The 22,170-nt window shown below is 36.2% G+C and overlaps 1 protein-coding gene across 5 annotated transcripts in view; it reads left to right on the top strand.

The window, feature by feature from the left end:
• Positions 1–22,170, top strand: part of FRY (FRY microtubule binding protein) — a 508,702-nt gene that overhangs the window by 345,243 nt on the left and 141,289 nt on the right. For all 5 annotated transcript variants that reach the window (XM_081126905.1, XM_081126902.1, XM_081126901.1 and 2 more), the window contains 3 exons: positions 1,262–1,422; positions 2,942–3,052; positions 7,549–7,703. In XM_081126905.1, coding sequence (XP_080983031.1) covers positions 1,262–1,422; positions 2,942–3,052; positions 7,549–7,703 — 427 coding nt within the window. The remainder of the gene's footprint in view (positions 1–1,261; positions 1,423–2,941; positions 3,053–7,548; positions 7,704–22,170) is intronic.

Here is a 22,170-nt window from a genome sequence, read left to right as displayed (position 1 = left end):
GGGAATATATCCAAAGAAATTCAAAACATCTATTCAAAAAAATATATGCACCCCTATATTCATTATAGTACAATTTACAATAGCCAGGATTTGGAAGCAACCCAAGCACCCATCAGTAGATGAGTAGATTTAAAAAAGTGGTGGTATATTTGTACAATGAAATACTATTTGGCCATAAAAAGGAAGGAAATTTTACCTTTTGTGACAGCATTGAATGACCTGGAGAGTATTATGCTAAGTGAAGTGTAAAAGACAAATACCATATGATTTCACTTATACATGGACTCTAATGAACAAAATAACCTAACAAACAAAATAAAAAGAGACTCATAGATATAGACAACAGAACGACAGCTAGCTGTCACAGGGGAAAGGATCGAGGGACTGGGCAAAAAGGTGAAGGGATTAAGCAAAAAAACATACAAAAAACACCTCATAGACAACAGTATGGTAACTATCACAGGGAAAGGGTTGCTGTGAGGTAGAAGAGGGTAAAGGGGGTTAAATGATGATGGAAGGAGACTCGACTTGGTGTGGTGAATGCACGATACAATATACAAGTGAGGTATTATTGAACCATACCCCTGAAACCTATGTACTTTATTAACCAATGTCACCCTAATAAATTCAATGAAAAGTAAATAAATAAACTGTAAAAAAATAAACTTTTTTTTTAATTTTAGAAGCACAGAAAATAAAAATATCTGGTCAGTTTGGTGCAAAAATTAATGACATTAAAAGGTTTTGACATAATTACAAAAAGCTGCAACTCAACTGTTTCTACTTTTTCATAACTTTGATGTTGTATAACCAGTCTTCCTCATTTTGATGACTCTAAAGTAACATGTGAGTTGACCTCTTCAGTTAAAGTATGTTTATTTAAAATTGTCTATACATTATACTTCACAATTTTTCCTAAAGACTAACAGCAGTCAAGGGAACACTGTCTACATAAGCAGCTGATTGGAAGGTGTTGCAGGTTCTCCAGACATTGGTTAGAAAACAGTGTGTGAGTCGTTTTCTGCTTCTGCTTCCTGCTCTGAGACAAGGTGCTAGCAACCACAGCATTAGAGGAAGGATACACACTTAAAAAACTCTGCTTAATTTTTTAAACACCTGTTTTATTACCTAAAGAAAACTTGAGTTAGGAAAGGAAATTAATACTTTCCCTTAAATTTAAAACTGCTGTGTAATAGTGACAAATTTTATTCACGATATTTTTTATTCTCGTAGACTGTTAACTCTGTGTTTTCCTCTCTAGTTCACCACCGGAGATTTCTCTTCCCCCAGCAAAGCCTGAGGCACCATCTTTTCATCTTGTTCAGCCAGTGGGCAGGGCCCTTCAGCATTATGTTCACACCTCTGGATCGGTACAGTGACAGAAACCATCAGATCACAAGATACCAGTATTGTGCCTTAAAGGTAGGTCACCTTTGCCTCAGTGATAACTCTTGTCAGATTCGTGGTCTCCTTCCTTAAGCTGATAACCATGCTTTAAATTAGGTTAAAATAAATAATATGATTTCATATGATGTGACAAAATCTAAGTGCACTTGCCAAAAAAATCAAATAAACACGCACATAAATACATAAACTGACCTTAAAAATTCCAAAATGTACACACATAAACATAGATTGATAGCTGTGTATAAATATGCAAATATTCCAATTGGCTTCATAATTTCTAATTGGCAAAACTTATCCAAGTTTCCACTTTAATCAGTGTTTCTTCTGTATGAGAACCATATGTTTTTGCTTAAGGGATAAACCCTTCAAGTAGCTGCTTGCCAATAAACATCCAACCTAAAAATCCATAGGTTATAATGAGGTTTGTATATGTATATATGTGTGTGTGTATATACATATATATGCGCATATATATATCTTCAAGTTCAAAATCTTCCATTTCCCTTTTGTCTCTTATTCTAGAAGACTCCCAGAAATAAATTTCTATTAGGACTGTTCAAACATTTCAGAAGCATGATTCCTTACAGTCTAATTTCAGCTCTGTCATATATAGCAGAAGTTGCTGACTTTCAGGTTGAATTTGTCTCAATGGAGATGATTTAAACCATGGCCCTGGTAATCATCTGGACATGCTAATTGCAGAGTTAATCCAGATCCCCCCTTCTCACCTTCCCTTGCTTCCTCTCCTGCCCCTCCCCCCCAAAGGAACTGAAGTTTATATTTTTTATTTCTTTATCTTTGATTAAGAACCACAATTATCTCCATGTTTTTCATAGTTTGTCAATTTAGTACATTAGTCAAATATCTGTCAAGTTTGTCAGTTCAGTACATAGTCAAATAGTTGTCATCAAAGCAAAATTTGAAAAGCTCTATCTTCTGAATAGAATTAATTCACTTGAAATTATTGAAGGTAAATTCATTTTTAATACTGTGACATGGTCATTTTGTTTTCAGTGTTTTACTGTTTCATCATAAAGACTTGTTATAATCATAAAATTACAAGATCAGACTGACAGAGGGAAGGAGAGGGGTGGGTGGGTAGAGGGGGAGAAAGTCACCAAAGAATTTACATACATATGTGCATAACCCAAGGACACAGACAATGGTGTGGAGAGGGACTGGGGAGGCAGGTGAGGTGGGGTGGAATGGGTCAATGGGGATAAAAAGGGGACATCTGTAATATTTTGAACAACAAAAAATTAATTACTTTTTTAAAAATTTTAAAAATTAAAAATAAAGTAAAATTACTTGTTCACAAAGTTAAATTTATGGGTTTAGCTCTTCTAAAAAGAGCCATTTGGGAATCTGGTATTTTTACTGAATCCACTAAAGAATACTTTAAAATCTTGTGGAAATTACTGCTTTAAAAGATCGTTATCATTTATAAGTCTGGTAATTATGTTTTATAAAGTCAGTTGCTTGCCATTAGACCATTCCAGATTTCATTCCCAGGTGTTTTGTGTTTTGTCATCAGGCAATGTCAGCAGTGTTGTGCTGTGGCCCTGTGTTTGACAATGTGGGCCTTTCTCCAGATGGCTATCTATATAAGTGGCTCGACAACATTCTGGCTTGTCAAGATTTACGAGTAAGTACTAGTTAAATATACGGCTCTTGTTCAGTCTCTAGGATGTTCTGCCTCAGTTAGGTTACTGAGGTATCTAAGCATTGTTCACAGCACAGTCTCTTCCCACATCAGCCACAGAATGTAGGTTTAAGCGTTGTTCACAGTACATTATGATGCATCAGTATAAATATCACAGTAACATTTGGGTTGACAATAAACTGGGTCATAAAGCAAGTCTCTACAAAATTCAGATGACTGAAGTGACACAGACTGTGTTCTCTAATCACAGTGGAATTATGCTACTGATCAATGATACAAACATAATTAAGACACACTATTCCAGATAACCGGTGAGTCAAAGAATAAATGAGAGAGACTGAAAAATATTTTTAACTGAAGAATAATGAAAGCACTACATACTAAACTTGTGGATTGTAAATAAAGTCTTGCTTAGAGTGAAATGTTTAGTCTTAAGTGCATAGAGTAGAAAGAAAAAAAGGCTGATAATCAATGTCCTAAGCATCCATCTCAAGGAGGTGGAAAAATAATAACATCAAACTCAAAAAAGCATAATGAAGGAAGTAATAGAGATAAGAGCAGAAATTAATGGAAGAGAAAAAATTGATTTAAATATTATTTAAACCAAAAGTTGAATTTTTTAAAAGACTAATAAAATTAATAAATCCATGAGAAATCTGATCAAGAAAGAGAGAGGGAAGGCGCATGTCATCAGCATCATAAATGTAAAGGGGGCATCATTACAGATGCCACAAATATTTAAAATAAAAGAACATATGAATATCTTTGTGCCAGTAAACTTGAAAATTTAAATTAAATAGACAAATTCCTAGAAAAACACAACACCAAAAGAAAAGAAAATCTGAATAGTTATATAAGTAATAAAGAAATTTAATCTGTAATTGAACTTCATGCAAACAAAACTTTAGGACCAAATGGCTTTACTGATGAAGCCAACATTTAAGGAACAAATTGCATTGATTTAATACAAATCCTTAAAGAGGAAACAACTCAAGAGGAAATACATTCCAACATGTTTTAGCAGACCAGCATAACCTTGATACTAAAATCTGACAAGGATTTAATAAGAAATAAAAGAAAAAGCCTATTTTATCCATTAGCATAGAAACAAAAACTTTAAACAAAATATTAGAAAACTGAATTCAGTGTTATATAAAAAAGATGATTCATCATGACCAAGTTTGGATTACTCAAGACCTACAAGATTGGTTTAATGTCCATCAATTCCTTAGTATGTTAATTATATTAATAGAGTCCCAAGAAAGAAATATCATATGGACATCTGAATAGATGCAGAAAAAGCATTTAATAAAATTCCAAATTCATTCATGAGAGAAACTCTTAACAAAACCAAGAATAAAAATAACTTTCTTAGTTTGATAGAGGATGTCTTTAACAAATGTATGGCAAACATCATACTTAATAGTGAATATTAAAAGTGTTCCCTGAGATTAAAATGACCAAGGAAGCCCACTGTCACCACCTATGTCAACATTATACTATAGATCATTGCATATGCATTCGGAAAAAAAAAAAAGATATCAGGAATAAAAAAAATGAATTTAGATGGCCGATCTAAACATAAAGCTTAAAAAAACTAGTTTCTAGAAAATAAGACAGGGGGATATCCTAATCCCTGGGATAAGGGAAAGATTTCTTAAGCAGGATGCAAAAATTACGAACCATAAAGAAAAACTATTTAATAACTTCTGTTCACCAAAAGTCACCATTAAGAGTGTGAACATGCCCGGCCAGGCACGGCTCAGCGGTTGAGCATCGACCTAGGATCCAGGAGATCGAGGTTTGATTCCCGGTCAGGGCACATGCTCGGGCTGCGGGCTCGATCCCCAATGACTCTCTCATCATTGATGTTTCCGTCTGTCTCTCTCTCCCTCTCCTTTCCTCTCTCTGAAATCAATAAAGATATTTAAAAAAAAAAAAAAAAAGTGTGAACAGACTAGCCATAGAAAGAAAGATATTTGCAAAATAAAACCAGAGTTTTTAATCTAAAATATATGAAGGACCCTTACAAATAAGTAAGATAAAGACACCTAGAAAAATGAGCAAAAGACTAAAACAAGCTATGTACAAAACAGGTTATATAAATGGCCAGTAAACATAAGAAGACATTCTCTAGCTCATCAGTAATCACAGAGATGCAAACTAAAGCCACAGCAGATGGTACCCACCTGAATGGCTGAAATTTAAAAGATTGGCAGTACTACTTATGACCCAGCGATTCCACTTCTGGGTGTATATCTGAAGAAATACAAAACAGTAATCAAAAATATACATGCACCTCTTTGTTTATTGCAGTGTTATTTACAATAGCTAAGATATGGAAGCAATCCAGTGTCCATCAATAGACAAGTAGATAAAAAAGCTGTGATGCATACATACAATGGAATATTACTGGGCCGTAAAAAAGAATGTAATCTTACCATTTGCAACAGCATAGATGGATCTAGAGGGTATTATGCTAAGTGAAATAAGTCAGACCAAAAAAAAGACAAATACCATATGATTTCACTTATATGTGGAATCTAAAGAACAAAATAAACAAGCAAACAAAATAGAAACAGACTTATAGGTACACAAAACTGATGAGAGGGTTGGGGGGCTGAGTGAAAAAAGTGAAGGTATTAAGAAGTACAAATTGGTAGTTACAAAATTATCACAGGATGTAAAGTACAGCGTAGGAAAAATAGTCAATAATAGTGTAATAAGTATGTATGGTGTCGGGTGGGTACTTGAAATATTGGGAGGATCTTTGTAAATTATATAATTGTCTAACCACTATGTAGTATGCCTAAAACTAATACAAGATAATATTGAATGTAAACTAATTGAAAAATAAAATTTTAAAAATAATAATAAAGAAATATAAAGGTTAAATATCACCAATCATAACATAAAAAATAAAAAGATTGGCAGTACCAAATGTCAATGAGGAAATGGAGCAATGGGAACTCCTCACACAATGCTATAGAGAGTGTAAACTGGAAAAACCGTTTTGGAAAACTGATTGGCATTATCTACTAAAGTTGAACACAGTATACCAAGAGTAATCATAAATTAGAATTTTATACAACAGTAGGAATAAGTGAATGTAAAAATTGAGTGAAAGAAAGCAGAACACAAAGTTGTATACCTTATAATTACACTTACATAGACTTCAAAACTGTGCAGACTAATCAGTGGTGGTGGAAGTCAGGATATGGTTGCTTCTGAGGAGGAGAGAGGGGACAGTGGTTAAGAAAATGCACAGGCAGGCTTTACTGGTGCTAGCAATCCATGACCCTTACTTTGTGGTACTCACATTATCATGCTCATTTAAGATTACTCATATACTTGTGAATCATATACTATCTATGTATTTTATACATCAATATCAAGCTTTAAAGCACAAGAAAAACTGGCTGATTTTCTTTCAAGTCTAATTTTTTTATGAAATATTATTTTTAAGTCCTTTGCAATAGCCCCTTGAGGAATTAGGTTGAGAATGTTTGACCATCCAATTAGAATATCGCTCCCATTGGGACCTTACTCTGTAATAAAAAGAAATAATAATTTTAAAGGGCAGAATCTTTCCTTCTCCATTTTGTTGCAACTTCCAGAGGAGGCAGGAAAATGTTTTCTGAAGGCACCAGTCTTCCCCTGGACAAATATTACAGTGGTTTCAAGAATCGATTAAGTATCCTATTAACTCTCCCCACAATGCTGATATATTTATATGGAAGTGTCTGATTAAGAGAAGATTATTGCCCTGGCCAGTGGTTGAGCATTGTCCCATGCACCAAAAGGTCACCAGTTCGATTCCCAGACAGGGCACATGTCTGGGTTGTGGGCTTAGACCCCAATAGGGAGCATGCAGGAGGCAGCCCATCGATGTTTCTCTCTCACATGGATGGTTTTTTCTCTCTTTCCCTCTCCCTCCTTCTCTCTCTCTAAAAAATCAATAAAAACATATTTTTTTAAAAAATAATTAAAAAGAAGAGTTTATTAATAACTGTATTGCTTTGTAAAAGATTGTCAGCTAAGCTTTACACAGAATATTTAGTAATCAAGCCTACTAAATATATTCCCTCTGATATTTTTCTCTAAAAGACTGCATACATAAAGGCTCTCCTTTTGTATATTTAATTTTTTTTCCAGATACATATATTTTTCAGAAACATTTTAAATTCAAAGAAAAAACATAGCCAAAGTCTTCACTGCCTTTCCAGAGTTCATGCTTGAGAATGAGTGGGTCCTATATGACAGGTTTATGTAGGGTCCTGTTTAGTTCATACATTTCAGTATTTGGTTTCAATTGCTCCCTATTAAAGAGGAAAATGTGGAACAAAAACTAATTAAGATGAATGCTCAGTCTCCATTTTTATTTTACCCCATTCAATGTTTACTAAACTCAATTTTGTGTCTTCCCCTGGAATAACCTTTCATTAAAGATGAATAATTGCTTTCCTCTGTTTATTCAGGTCCATCAACTTGGCTGTGAAGTTGTCGTCTTGCTCTTGGAACTTAATCCTGACCAAATAAATCTTTTTAATTGGGCGATTGACCGATGCTACACAGGTTCATACCAACTTGCATCCGGCTGCTTCAAGGCCATAGCGACTGTATGTGGAAGCAGGTATGGGTTCTCATACGTGGGGGCTGCTGGTCAGTGGCAAATACAACTAGGGTTGTTCTTCATTATATGAATAACTGAGAGCAGCCTGCTTTTGCAATTATCCAGGCATAATAAATTCTATGGGAATCCAAAATGGCCTATATTCCCTGGCAGATAGACCACTCCCTATAAGTGTGCAGCTGTGTTGATTTTTCGTATTCTACCAGGAGAGCCTTTTCTTGTTATAGCCCCCTTCTTTTAATTGCATGTAAATTCATAGTGAAGCATTAGAGTAGGATTTGAGAATGATCAAGGAGATATATTAAAGGAGGCTCTAGAAATGCTGGTGACAGGTGTTAAGAGTAAGCCCTTCAGCCACCTTGAGACCAAACTAAAGCCAAAAAGCAGCCTTAAGAAGGTTAAATCTGCCTTGTCCAAAACTTCAGAAGGGAAGAAAAGGAGAAAAATGCGGCACCTCAGGTTCCACAGATCACACTTTAGAAACCACTGTCCTTGTTATATAAATTAGTCATTCGGCAAAAACACTCAGCACTGTAATTTACTGAATTTCATAAATTGCATAAGCTTTTCCCAAGAGAGAGCTCACTTATTAGAACTTGAAAAATGGCAGCTGAAGTTTATTTTTTAAAAGACTCATATAGATTGTTGAATTTCCTTTTTAATTAATTGTTGCATTTACTTCTTTCAATTTATCTTTATTGCTGAAAGTATAACAGATGTTCCCCTTTTCCCCCCATTGATCCCCCCCACCCCACATCCACCCCCCTCCTGGCCTTCTCCATACCAATGACTGTATCCATACGTTATGCATATAAGCATATAAGTTCTTTGATTAATCTCTCCCCACCTACTCCTCCACCCCTGCCTTCCCTCTGAGATCCCTCAGTCTGTTCCATGCTTCTAGCCTCTGGATCTATTTTGTTCATCAGTTTATTTTGTTTATTATATTCCACATATGAGTGAGATCATGTGGTACTTGTCTTTCTCTGACTGGCTTATTTTGATTAGCATAATACTCTCCAGTTCCATCCATGCCCTCCCAAAGGGTAAGAGATCCTTCTTTTTACAGATGCATAGTATTCCACGGTGTAAATGTACCACAGCTTTTTCATCCACTCATCTACTGATGGGCACTTGGGCTGTTCCCAGATCTTAGCTATTGTAAATTGTGCTGCTATGAACATAGGGGTGCATAAGTTCTTTCTGATTGGTGTTTCGGGTTTCTTAGGATATATTCCTAGAAGTGGGATCACTGGGTCAAATTGCAGTTCCATTTTTAATTTTCTGAGGAAACTCCCTACTGTTTTCCATAGTGGCTGCACCAGTCTGCATTCCCACCAGTAGGGTACTAGGGTTCCCTTTTCTCCACATCCTGGCCAGCACTTGTTGTTTGTTAATTTGTTGATGGTGCTCATTCTGACATGTGTGACATGATACCTCATTGTGGTTTTAATTTGCCTCTCTCTGATGATTAGTGACTCTGAGAATTTTTTTATATGTCTCTTGGCCATCTGTATGTCCTCTTTGGAGAAGTATCTATTTTAGGTCCTTTGCCCATTTTTAAATTGGATTGTTTGTCTTCCTTTTGTTAAGTTGTATGAGTTCTTTATATATTTTGGATATTAACCCTTTATCAGATGTATCATTGGCAAATATTGTGTCCCATACAGTGGGCTCCCTTTTCGTTTTGTTGGTTTCTTTTGCTGTGCAGAAGCTTTTTATTTTGATGCAGTCCCATTTGTTTATTTTCTCCTTTGTTTCTCTTGCCCTAGGAGATATATCAGCAAACATATTGCTAAGAGAGATGTCTGACATTTTGCTGCCTATGTTTTCTTCTAGGATTTTTATGGTTTCACAACTTACATTTAAGTCTTTTATCCATTTTGAGTTTATTCTTATATATGGTGTAAGTTGGTGGTCTAGTTTCATATTTTTGCATATACCTATCCAATTTTCCCAGCACCATTTATTCAAGAGATTTTCTTTACTCCATTGTATGTTCTTGTCTCCTTTGTCAAATATTAATTGAGCATAATAGCTCGGGTTGATTTCTGGTTTTTCTGCTCTGTTCCACTGATCTACATGTCTGTTCTTGTGCCAGTATCAGTCCGTTTTGATTACATTGGCTTTATATTATAACTTGATTGTGATCCCTCCAACTTTGTTGTTCTTTCTTAAGATTGCCATGGCTATTCGGGGTGTCTTTTGGTTCCGTATAAATTTTTGAAGTGCTTGTTCTAGATCTGCTGTTGGTATTTTAATAGAGATTGCATTGAATTTATAGATTGCTTTGGGTGGTATGGACATTTTAATGATCTTGATTCTTCCAGTCTATGAACATGGTATATTCTTCCACTTGTTTATATCTTCCTCTCCTTCTTTTTGCAACATCCTGTAGTTTTCCGAGTACAGGTCTTTTACCTCCTTGGTTAAGTTTATTCCTAAGTATCTTAATTTTTTTGTTGCAATGGTAAATGGGATTTTTTAGTTTCTCTTTCTGAGGGTACATTATTGGTGTATAAAAATGCCATCGATTTCTGGATGTTAATTTTGTATCCTGCTACCTTGCTGAATTCATTTATTAAATCTAGTAGTTTTAGGATTTTCTGTGTCATCTGCAAATAATTACAGTTTTACTTCCTTCTTTCCAATTTGCATGCCTTTTATGTTTTCTTCTTGTCTGATCATTGTGGCTAGGACTTCAGTACTATGTTGAATAAGAGTGGTGAAAGTGGACACCCCTGTCTTGTTCCTGTCCTTAGGGAAAATGCTTTTAGTTTTTGCCCATTTCATGCGATGTTGGCCATAGGTTTGTCATATATGGCCTTTATTACATTGAGGCATGATCCCTCTATTCCCACTTTGCTAAGAGTTTTTATCAAAAATAGGTCTTGGATTTTGTCAAATGCCTTTTCTGTGTCTATTGATATCATCACGTGATTTTTGTCTTTCAATTTGTTTATGTGATGTACCACGTTTACTGATTTGTGAACATTGTACCAGCCTTCCATCCCTGGAATAAATCCCACTTGGTCATGGTGTATGATCTCTTTAATATATTACTGGATCCAATTTGCTAATATTTTGTTGAGGATTTTAGCATCTATGTTCATCAGGGTTATTGGCCTGTAATTCTCTTTCTTTGTAGTATCTTTATCTGGTTTTGGAATTAGGCTAATGCTGGCCTCATAAAAAGAGCTTGGAAGTGTTCCTTCCTCTTGGATTTTTTGGGATAGTTTGAGGAGGATAGGAATTAGTTCTTCTTTGAATGTTTGGTAAAACTCCCCTATGAAGCCATCAAGACCAGAGCTTTTGTGTGCCTGGAGTTTTTTTTATTACAGCTTCAACTCCATGAGCAGTTATAGGCCTAGTCAGGTTTTCTGACTCTTCCTGATTGCGTTTTGGCAGGTTGTATTTTTCTAGGAGTTTGTCCATTTCATCCAGGTTGTCCAGCTTGGTGGCATATAGTTCAAAGTATTTTCTTAAAATCTTTTGTATTTCTGTTGGATCATTTGTTACTTCACCTCTTTTGTTTCTGATTTTGTTTATTTGGGTCCTCTCTCTTTGTTTCTTGATGAGTCTGGCTAAAGGTTCATAAATCTTGTTTATCTTTCAAAGAACCAGCTCTTGGTTTCATTGATCTTTTATATTGTATTTTTAGTCTCTATGCCATTTATGTCTGCTGTGATCTTTATTATTTCCTTCCTTCTACTTACTCTGGGCTTTTCTTGTTGTTCTAAGTTGTAGGGTTAGAGATTCTATTAGAAGTTTTTATTATTTTTGAGGTAGGCCTCTAGTGCTATGAACTTCCCTCTCAGGACTGCTTTCATTGTGTCCCATAGATTTTTGGGTTGTTGTAAGTTTGTTTTCATTTATTTCCAGGAAATTTTTTATTTCTTTCTTGATCTCTTTGGTAACCCATTCACTGTTTAATAACTTACTATTTAGCCTCCATGTGTTTGAATCTTTTATAGTGTTTTTATTGTAATTGATGTCTAATTCCATACCTTTGTGGTCTAAGAAGATGTTTGATATGATTTCAATTTTCTTGTATTAGTAGAGGCTTGTTTTGTGTCCTAACATGTGTTCTATCTTTGAGAATGTCCCATGTGCACTTGAGAAGAATGCATATTCTGCAGCTTTTGGGTAGAATGTTCTGTAAATGTCAGTTAAATCCACCTGATCTAGTGTGTTATTTAGGGTCACTGTTTCCTTGTTGATTTTTTTTCTGGAAGACCTATCTAGTAAAGAAAGTGGGATGTTAAAGTTGCACACTGTGACTGTATTGCTGACAATCTCTCCCTTAAAGTCTTCCTGAAGTTTGTTATAAATTTAAGTGCTCTATTTTGGGTGCAAATATGTTTATCAGGGTTATATCCTCTTGGCGGATCGATCCCTTTTGTACTATGTATTGACCTTTCTTGTATCTCATTATGGTCTTCATTTTGAAGTCTATTTTGTCCTATATGAGTATTGCTACAGCAGCTTTTTTTTTTTTTCATTTCTATTTGCATGGAAAATCTTTTTCCATCCCTTCACTCTCATCCTGTGTGAGTCTTTTGTTCTGAGAGGTGGGTCTCTTGTAGACAACATAGATTTAGATCATGTTTACTTATCCACTCAGCTACCCTATGTCTTTTTATTGGAGCATTTAATCCATTTACATTTAAGATTATTATTGATAGATACTTATCTATTGCCATTTTAATTTTTTATGCCTATGTTTCTCTCTATATATATTTCTACTTGTAATTACACTGGTCCCTTTAACATTTTCTGCAATGCTGGTTTGATGGTGATAAACTCCTTTAGCCTTTTTTTTTGTCTGGGAAGCTCATTATTTCACGATCTATTTTGAACGATAGCCTTGCTAGATAGAGTAGTCTTGGTTTCAGATCCTTGTTTTGCATTACCTTGAATACGTCATGCATTCCCTTCTGACCTGTAGAGTTTCTGGTGAAAAGTCAGCTGACAGCCTTATGGGAGCTCCTTTGTAGGAAACAGATTGTTTTCTCTTGCTGCCTTTAAGATTCTCTGTCTTGAATTTTTGGCATTTTAATTATGATGTATCTGGACCTGGTCCTCTTTGGGTTCTTCTTTCTTGGGACTCTCTGTGCCTCCTGAACTGGTGTGACTTTTTTCTTCACTAGGTTAGGGAAGTTTTCTGCCATTATTTTTTCAAACAGGTTTTCTAACCCTTGCTTACTTTCTACCTCCTCTGGCACTCCTATGATGTGAATATTGTTAATTTCATGTTTTCCCACAGCTCCCTTAGACTGTCCTCCTGTTTTTTAATTGTGATTTCTTTTTGGACCTCTGATTGAGTGATTTTTTTCTATCTTGTCTTCTAATTTGCTGATCTGATCCTCAGCTTCCTCTAATCTGCTGTTTATTCCTTCCAGTGTGTTCTTTGTTCCACTATGTCATTCTTCATTTCTGACTGGTCATTTTTCATAGTTTTCATATCTTTTTTTATGCTGTTGAGCATCCATACAATCAGTATTCTAAACTCTGTATCTGATAGATTTCTTATCTCCATTTCATTTAGCTCTTTTTCTGAGGACTTCTCTTGTTCTTTCATTTGAGACTTGTTTTTTTCTCTCCATTTTGGCTGCCTATTTGGATTTGTGTCCATGTATTTCGTAAGCCTGCTAGGACTCTCACTCTTTTTAGAAGATCTCTGGTGTAGGCCAATGTCAGACGCTGTTTGTGACTGGCCTTGAGTACCCTGTTTGGAGCTATCAAAAACCTATGGCTTGAGGTCCCCTCTGTTGGGGCTGGGTGTGTTTAGACAGGTCCAAGATGTACATCAAAGTCTGCTTTTCCGAGGCCTGGGTCCAGAAGCAGATCAGGCAAGACTCAAAGTACTCTGAGGTCTGCCTCTGCCTGCAGGCTGATTAATCTGATTCTCTTCATGAGCCTTAGGCTGTAGAAACTCCACAGAGTTGGGCAAGAAGTTTTCCAGCAGGGGGGAGCAATTGCTTCCCCCTCAGGCAAAAGCTGCTTGGAAGGTAAATGTCCTCCTGAGAAAGATGTCCTCTGCAGTATGGGGGAATGACTCAGCACAGGAATCCAGCGGGGTGCCCTCTGAGCTCTATTTCTAGAGCCTACCACCCTAGATTCTCCTCACACAGCTCCAGTCCACTCTGCCCTCCCTCTGCTGGAGCCCAAGGTGAGTGGCTGCACAGGAAACTTTGCGTGTTGGCCCTTTAAGAGGATCCTTGCATTTCCAGCCATCTCTCCCTGGCAGACAGAAACCCAGCTGCTTTTCACAGCCGGCTTTTATGTGGGCCCCTTTCTCAGTTCTGGTGCTCTTGGCTGGGAAGCCCAGCCTGGAGTTTAGGCCCCAGAGTTCTCAGTGGGAACCCCCCACAGCTGAGATAGCTTTCCAGGCCTTCAGCTGCTGCCCGTGGGAGCCCAGTCAGCCCTCTCATACCTCTGCCCTTCCTACCAGTCTCTATGTGGTCTCCACTTTTCCTCCTTGGTTATGAGGGTGCTCTCTAGCTCATCTTCAGTTGCAGTTGATTATTCAGGATGGTTTTTCTATATTTTAGTTGTAATTCCAGTTTGGTCCCAGCAGAATGTCAGTGTAACTTCCACTCAGTCCACTGCCATCTTTAATCTCTAATTGTTGCATTAAAAATGGCTGTTGCAATGCCCTGTTCGGTTAGGTCATTTGGTTAGAGTGTCATTCAGATATGCCATGGTTGCAGATTTGAAGGTTGTGGGTTTGATCCCCTCCCCCCCCGTCAGGGAACATACAAGAATCAACCAGTCAATGCATAAATAATTAGAACGTTGAATTCATATATCTCTCTCTTATCAATGAATAAAAATTAAGGTCTGGTGGGGCATGGGAGCGGGGTAAGGGGGTCAGTGGGGGAAAAGGGGCCATCTATAATACTTTCAACAATAAATTAAATAAATAAGTAAATAAATAAATAAAATGGCTGTCTTGAGATACTGGAAGAAGGGAATAAAAGTGAATTAGTTTTCAATTGCAACCTATTACAAATAAAAAAAAAATGAATTCACTTTTTGTTTGTTTATTTATTTGTTTTGTTTTTAATCCTCACCTTAGGATTTTTTTTCATTACTTCTCTAATAGAGTAGAAGAGAAAGAGAGAGGCAAACATCGATGTAAGAGAGACACATTTATTGGTTGCCTCCCACACGTGAGATCGAGCTCTCAACCGAGGTATGTGCCCTTGGGCAGAATCGAACCCAGACCGTTCAGTCCACATGTCAATGCTCTAACCACTGAACGAAACAGGCTAGGACTAAAAGTGAATTAGTTTTAAATTCTAACCTATTGTGTTCTAAATTAATAGAAACAAAATTTTAGAAGACATCTACTTTCTGTAAACTTAAAATGACCATGCTGTTTAGAGACAAGTTTCTCTTTAAAATTTTTCTCTTTCTTTTTTAAAGATAGTAGATAAGATTTCATGTTTAAAGCTTGTGTTTTCCATAATATTAGCAGTAGAATCTTTATGATGCACTTAAATCTCCATAAGAGTTATAGCAGATGAACATAAACTGATTTTTCCATCATTTTATTTCTTGATGTTAACATTACATAAGAATATTTAGAACTATGGGATTTTACCAAAATAACATTTTTTGCAAAAATCTCCTCCAGAATGTTTTTTCTTTTCAGATATTTCTATATACTAAGAATAAATTTCACATAATACTTTGATTCTAAAAAATATATTTAGAATTTATGACTTGGACCATAGATTTCCACTCTTTGCTGCCTTCTCCCAGTGAACTTGCTTTGAACTTTCCTAGCCAAATTAATTTCATTGCATGACATCTCATAAAATGTTATATTGCATTCCCGTGAATAATTCTACGTATAATCCCTTAGGGAGCACAAATAAATGCTTTGAGAATTTAGCGGCATAATCATCATTTCAGTAATATCTCCAGTCCCAAAAATAATAGGACATAGAACCCTCTGTTTGGAGTAGATTTTAAAAGCTATAATTCTAAATTATTTGGGTTTCCTAAACAAATATTGCATATCAATTTACATTCATTACATTTATATATTCTGAAGGAAGGTTAGAGGGCCAGGCAGTGCCATGGCCATGATCTGTCTGCCAAGACAGTAACCAACACTGCTGTCGTTTCTCACCATAGGGCATGTTCAGAATTTAAAGTTTCAGCTGTGGCCAAAATTTGTTCTCTTTTCCCATAAATTCTCAGACTGTATAGTTTAGACATACCTTGGATTTGTCTGAACAATTTTTGCATTTATATTTTCAATTCTGTTTTTCCAAAGCAATTCTGGTATTTTTGTTTTTGCTTTTTTTGTCTCCTGCATCTTTGCTTCTGAAAGATACCTAAATACCTTCTCTTATGAAAGAATAGGTTCCTGAAAAGTCATACATAAACTGGATCATATTTTAAATTTCTCAAGCAAGTTATCTGTACAGTCACTCCTATGACAAGTCATTTTCCAAAGAGAAGAATCCTTCTTGTAAAGTAAATAATTACCATCTCCTTTTCAAATAGGAATGATCATAAGCCAGATTTATTTTATAAGAACATGTCAATATAAGCAGATTTTATTAAAGAGCCAGTTATAATTTACTTGAAAATACCTAAAAGATTGAACATTTTTAAATGCTCTTATTGCTTAAAATTTTCTACCGTTAGTTTTAGAAGAGGAATTAGCCATTTTTGCATAATTAGTATATCAATTCCTATATTCGTCAGCTGTGATAATGGGGGAAAAAATGGTCTACGTTCTCGTTCTTGGTGTCTTTTATTTCTGTAATGGACTGTGTGTGTGTGTGTGGACTGTGAACTTGCTGGTCTCCAATCGAAACTATAACTGTAACTATGACTATCATATAATTCTGGTGATTTTAAGAGATTTGGAAGTCAAAGTGGAACTTGAATAGGACCAGGGGAAGTGAGGATAAAAGTAGAAAGTGATGGTAGAACTGGTAATATTAATTTTGAAGAATTTTTCATAAAATACGGTTTATATTTTATTAAAAGCTATTAAATGCATCTTGATACTATAATTTAGAACAAAAGAAAATAGCTCACCTATTAGCATTAGTTCAAGTAACTATTTGGCTTCTGTCCGTGTTTTTGTTAACTTTCCCCTCAACTCCAAATTATATCAGTACAGAACAGATAAGGAAATTGAGAAAGAGATTAAATGGCTTTCCAAGGTTATTAATCAAGGTAAGTAGTATGCTCTATATTAAAAGTACAGGCCATTTCCAATCATTGACTTAAGAGAATTCTCTTAACATTTAATTAAATGCTTAAGGATTCCATTGATTTTACTCTTACAGTCCAAAAAACTACTAAAAATGTTTAGTAGATGTTTCAGAATTATATATACAATCAAAATTAAAGGATTGTGTTGAGTTTATTTTTGTTGTCATTGTTATTTGCATGTTTGTTTTGCCTTAAGTTAACTCTCTCTAAATATTTCCTAATTTAAATCAGGCCCAACAAGCTTGAATTCTTAAAAGTGAATGCCCCACATTTATCTATTTCCAAGGAAGACATGTGAAGCTTATGACTCATGTATCCCAATAAGCACCACCTACCTGGTGATGTTTAGCCTCATTTGGTCCAGTAGGCCATCTGGAGGGTTGCAAGAGAGCACGAAGTGGGGGTATTTGGGCTCTGGAAACTTACTGTCTTTTCTTAATGAAATTTATTGGGGTGACATTGGTTAATAAAATCATATAGGTTTCAAGTGTACAATTCTATAATACATCATCTGTATATCATATTGTGTATTTACCACACAATGTCAAATTTCCTTTCATTACCTTATATTTCACCCCTTTACCCTTTACTATCCCCACCTTCTTTCCCTCTAGTAACCACCATATTGTTATCTGTGTCTATGAGTTTTTGTTTGTTTGTCTTATTTGTTTATTTGTTGCCGTTCTTTTTATATCTGACATATAAGTGAAATCATATGATTCTTGACTTTTTCTCTCTGACTTATTTTGCTTAGCATCATATTCTCAAGATCCATCCATGTTGTCACAAAGGGCAGTATTTCATCTTTTCTTATGGTTAAGTAATATTCCATTGTATATCTGTACCACATCTTCTTTTTCCAATCATTTATCGAAGGACACTTGCCATGTCTTGGCCATCATGAGAAATACTGCAATGAACATAGGGGTACATAAATCTTTATGAATTAATGTCTTCAAATATTTTTGGGTAGATACTCAGAAGCAGGATTGCTTGGTCATATGATAACATTATTCTTAGTTTTTTGAGGAGCCTCCATACAGTTTTTCATAGTGGCTCCACCAGTTTACATTCCTACCAATAGTGAATAAGGGTTCCTTTATCTCTACAACCTCTCCAACAGTTGTTATTAGTGTTCTTGTTGATAATAACTATTTAAATGGGTGTAAGTTTGCATCTCATTGTAGTTTGGATTTGCATTTCCCTAATAGCTAGTGAAGTTGTTTGTCCCCATATACAAAAATTAACTCAAAGGATTGCAGCTCGATTCTGGGTCAGGGCACACGCCTGGGTTGCGAGCTTGATTCCCAGTTGGGGGTGTGCAGGAGGCAGCCGATCAATGACTCTCATCATTGATGTTTCTCTCTCTCTCTCTCCCTCTCCCTGCCTCTCTCTGAAATCAATAAAGATGTACTTAGTGTGTATATATATACATATATATGTGTATATATACACACACATACACGTATATATATAGAGAGAGAGAATCTTGAAAAAAAATTAACTCAAAGGGATAAAAGACCTAAATATAAGAGCTGAAACAATAAATTACATAGAAGAAAACATAGCTACTAAACTTATGGACTTTGGTCTTAGAGAGGATTTTATGAATTTGACCTCAAAGTCAAGGGGAGTAAAAGCAAAAATAAATGAATGGGCCTATATCAGACTAAAAAGCTTCTGCACAGCAAAAAAAAAACTATCAACAAAACAAAAAGGCAGCCAACTAAATGGGAGAAGATATTTGCAAACAGCACGTCTGACCAGGGGTTAAATATCCAAAATATATAAAGAACTCATACAGTTTAACAACAAAAAAGCAAACAATCCAATTAAAAATGGGCAAAGGACCTGAACAGACACTTCTCCCAGGAATACATACAAATGGCCAACAGATATATGAAAATATGGAAACTTACTATCTTGTGTTTGAATTCAACCTGCGTGCTCTTGAGCAAGTTACTATCTTACTCATCTTTAAAATGGGAGTGATGATAGGATTAGGGCAGAATTAAATAAAACAAGTCTCTTGATCTGAGACCTGGCCTCTAATAACCACCCTATAAACTATTATTCACTAGCTGCTGCAGGCAGAAGGTTACAGAGTAATCACCTCCATCAACTAGTAATATCTGTTAAAAGAATGTTTCAAAGTTATCCTGACCTTTGTCACTTAGTTCTAAAGAAACCAGAGCTAGTGAGTATTTCCCAAATTCTTCATAAATCTCTTTTCTAGATTGAAAAAAAGTTTCATTTCTTGTTTACTTTCTGAATCACTCCTACCTTTCACACTTATTTCACCATTTGCTTTTTATTCTGTATGATCACAACTGCATTTATTCATCTAGTACCCTTCCAGAAGGCCTAAGGTGAGTAATTAAATGCTGGAAGGTAAAAGATTCTGTTGCTGAGCCTGTTTCACACATCAAAGTTCAGATGATTTATGTGTGTTCTCTTGCTCATTTGAGATCTCTCTCACTTCTTCTCTGGGTTTCTTTCATTTTTTGTATCTGTATTATTCCTCTCAATGTTGTTTCACATAAATTCCATAGCTCATTCTTGAGCAACTAATAAATGCCCTCATTACATGGTCAAGTACACAGCCCCACATAAGGGACAGGCTTTGTCTGTTCCTTCCTGCCTTTAAATTTCCAGCAGTGTTTTCCATTGTTCTTCTCTATATAAATATATATGAATTAAGTCCCAGTGTCAAAGACAGAGATGTAGGTAAGGCATTCTGCCACTTATAGAACTCAAAGAAAATGTCCTTTCTATTTTCACAATCAGAATGGTCTGTTTCCAGATATTGTAGTTTGTAAGAATTCCAAAGTTGACTGGATACTTTGACATGTTCTGCTGTGGGCTGCTAGGAACACTGTGGATAAAAGTATATGAGTCCTTTGGAGTCAGACACATCCAGAAGAGAGTCTAGGATCCACCTTTTCTACATGACCTTGGGCAAGTGCTTAGTTTCTCTAAGCCTCATCAGCTTGTTGTGACAATTAAATTACAAATCTAGGTAAAGGCAGTAACTGGCACAAAATAAGCACATCATAACATAAATGTCATCCATCCTTCATCATCCTCTTCACCACCATTATCTGGGGGCTTTCCCTAATTCTTTATCTGACACATCAACCTCATGCATTTTTGTTCATTTAAAACTGAAAATTCTAGAAAAGTAATAATTTTGGAGTGCAAATTACTAAAGCCAATTTGGAGGGCAATAGTGCAGTTATCTCCCAAAATTTTAAATGTGCCCTTTGACCCTGCATGACATTTTCTAGGCATCTGTTCTAAAGAAATACTTGCACATTTGGTGTTTGTGACATTATGATAGTGAAAAAAATGAGAATAATAGATGTTGGATTCCCCAGGAAACAGCTTCTGAGATGAAGATTTGACTGCAGGAAATTCATTAGTAAATGCCCATGGGGTCAACATCTATGGGGAAGTGAAGGAAGTAGAACTGGGGGGAAGAATGAAAACTTCAACTAATTCCACAGGGGCTGCTGCTGAGAGGAAGGTATGACTTTGGCCTGGGTACATCTCAGGCTGAAGGCAATTCCCTGAGAGGGGTTCAGCCAGCAATATTAGCCTCCAACACTTCAGTACCAGGTCCTGAAAGGGGAATCTAGGTAGCACACCCCTGCATCCACGACAAGAGTGGTTATTTATAGTCTGTCCAAACTGTGGAATCCTGTGCAGCTTTTAAAGCATTCTGAAGTGGCCTGGCCAGTGTGACTCAGCAGTTGAGCATCGACCTATGATCCAGGAGATTTCAGTTCAATTCCCAGTCAGGGCACATGCCTTGGTTGCAGGCTCAATCCCCAGGGGGCCTGCAGGAGGCAGCCTATCAATGACTCTCTCATCATTGATGTTTCTCTCTCTCTCTTTCTCTCTCTCTCCCTCTCTCTCTCTCTCTCTCCCCCCTTCCTCTGTCTGAAATCAATAAAGACATTAAAGAAAAAAAATCAGTCCAAAATGGACCTTATTGTTCACTGTAAAACCTGCTAATCTCCAAACACTACATGTAGGTAGTATAATCACATTTATGTTTAAAATCCTGTGTATTGCCCTGGCAGGTTTTGCTCAGTGGTTAGACCATTGGCGCGTGGACTGAAGGGTCCTGGGTTTGATTCTGGCCAAGGGCACATACCTTGGTTGCAGGCTCAATCCCTAGCCCCGGTCAGGAGGCAACAAAACAATGTGTCTCTCTCACATCGATGTTTCTCTCTCCCTCCCTTCAACTCTCTCGAAAAGCAATGGAAAAAATATCCTCAGGTGAGGATTTAAAAAAAAAAATCCTATGTATTGAGGGTGGGGTACTTACATACACATCTTTGTATATAGACTTAGAAAAGGGCTGGGAAACACAGCAAAATGTTGACAGTGGTTGCATGTAGGGTCAGAAACAATAGCCGAGAGAGGAGATGGAGCATGTCCACATTTTATTCTATATACCTGCCTACAGCCAACACCGACTGCCAGCCATGCAAGTAGAACATCTTCAGAGTGGGTCCTTCAGTTTCATGTGTTTCTTTTAAAAGGAAATGTATTCATGTATTGCTAGTACCATAAAAATTAAATTTGAGTAATATAGAATATGAAAAGTACAAATCTTTTTTTATGTGTCTGAACAATTCTCACTGTAACCTCTCACTAAGCTTACCACGAGATGGGCCTGTATTCACAGTAGGGTTGTGCCTTTCTAGAAGGGTAAGAGTTCTAAAACTGAACATCTGAGACAGTGTCCTTATATAGTCAATAAAGGAACCCACAGGATAATACCTTCTGCTTTCTGAAAGTTGCCTCAAAATAAATATGTCTTCTAATATAGACCGTTCACTAATAGTTTATCTCACCAGTTTTCCATTTGTGACCTTGTTTCCACTCTAGCTAAGAAAATTCATATAGTAAAAAAGATATCATCTTTAAATAGTATCACAGAGCAAGAAAAAAGTGAACTTGATCTCCATATTCCATTTGATTATGCCACTAATTGCCACATACTCAGTTGTCCGTGTCCCTATTTTCCCCTAGCTCTCCTACCACACATACAATCAGTTACCATCCTGCTGACTTTTTTTTCCTTAATGTTTTTCAGATCTACCCCCTTTTCTGTTTCTACTGTCCCTGCCCTAATTCAAGCCCTTATCAGTTCTTATCTGGATTATTGTCACAGTTTCCAATATTGACCCCCTGCAATCCATTCTCCACT

This window comes from Miniopterus schreibersii (genome assembly GCF_964146895.1).
Source record: "Miniopterus schreibersii genome assembly, chromosome: 2".
Taxonomy (NCBI): domain Eukaryota; kingdom Metazoa; phylum Chordata; class Mammalia; order Chiroptera; family Miniopteridae; genus Miniopterus; species Miniopterus schreibersii.
This window is presented reverse-complemented; position numbering and strand designations above follow the sequence as displayed.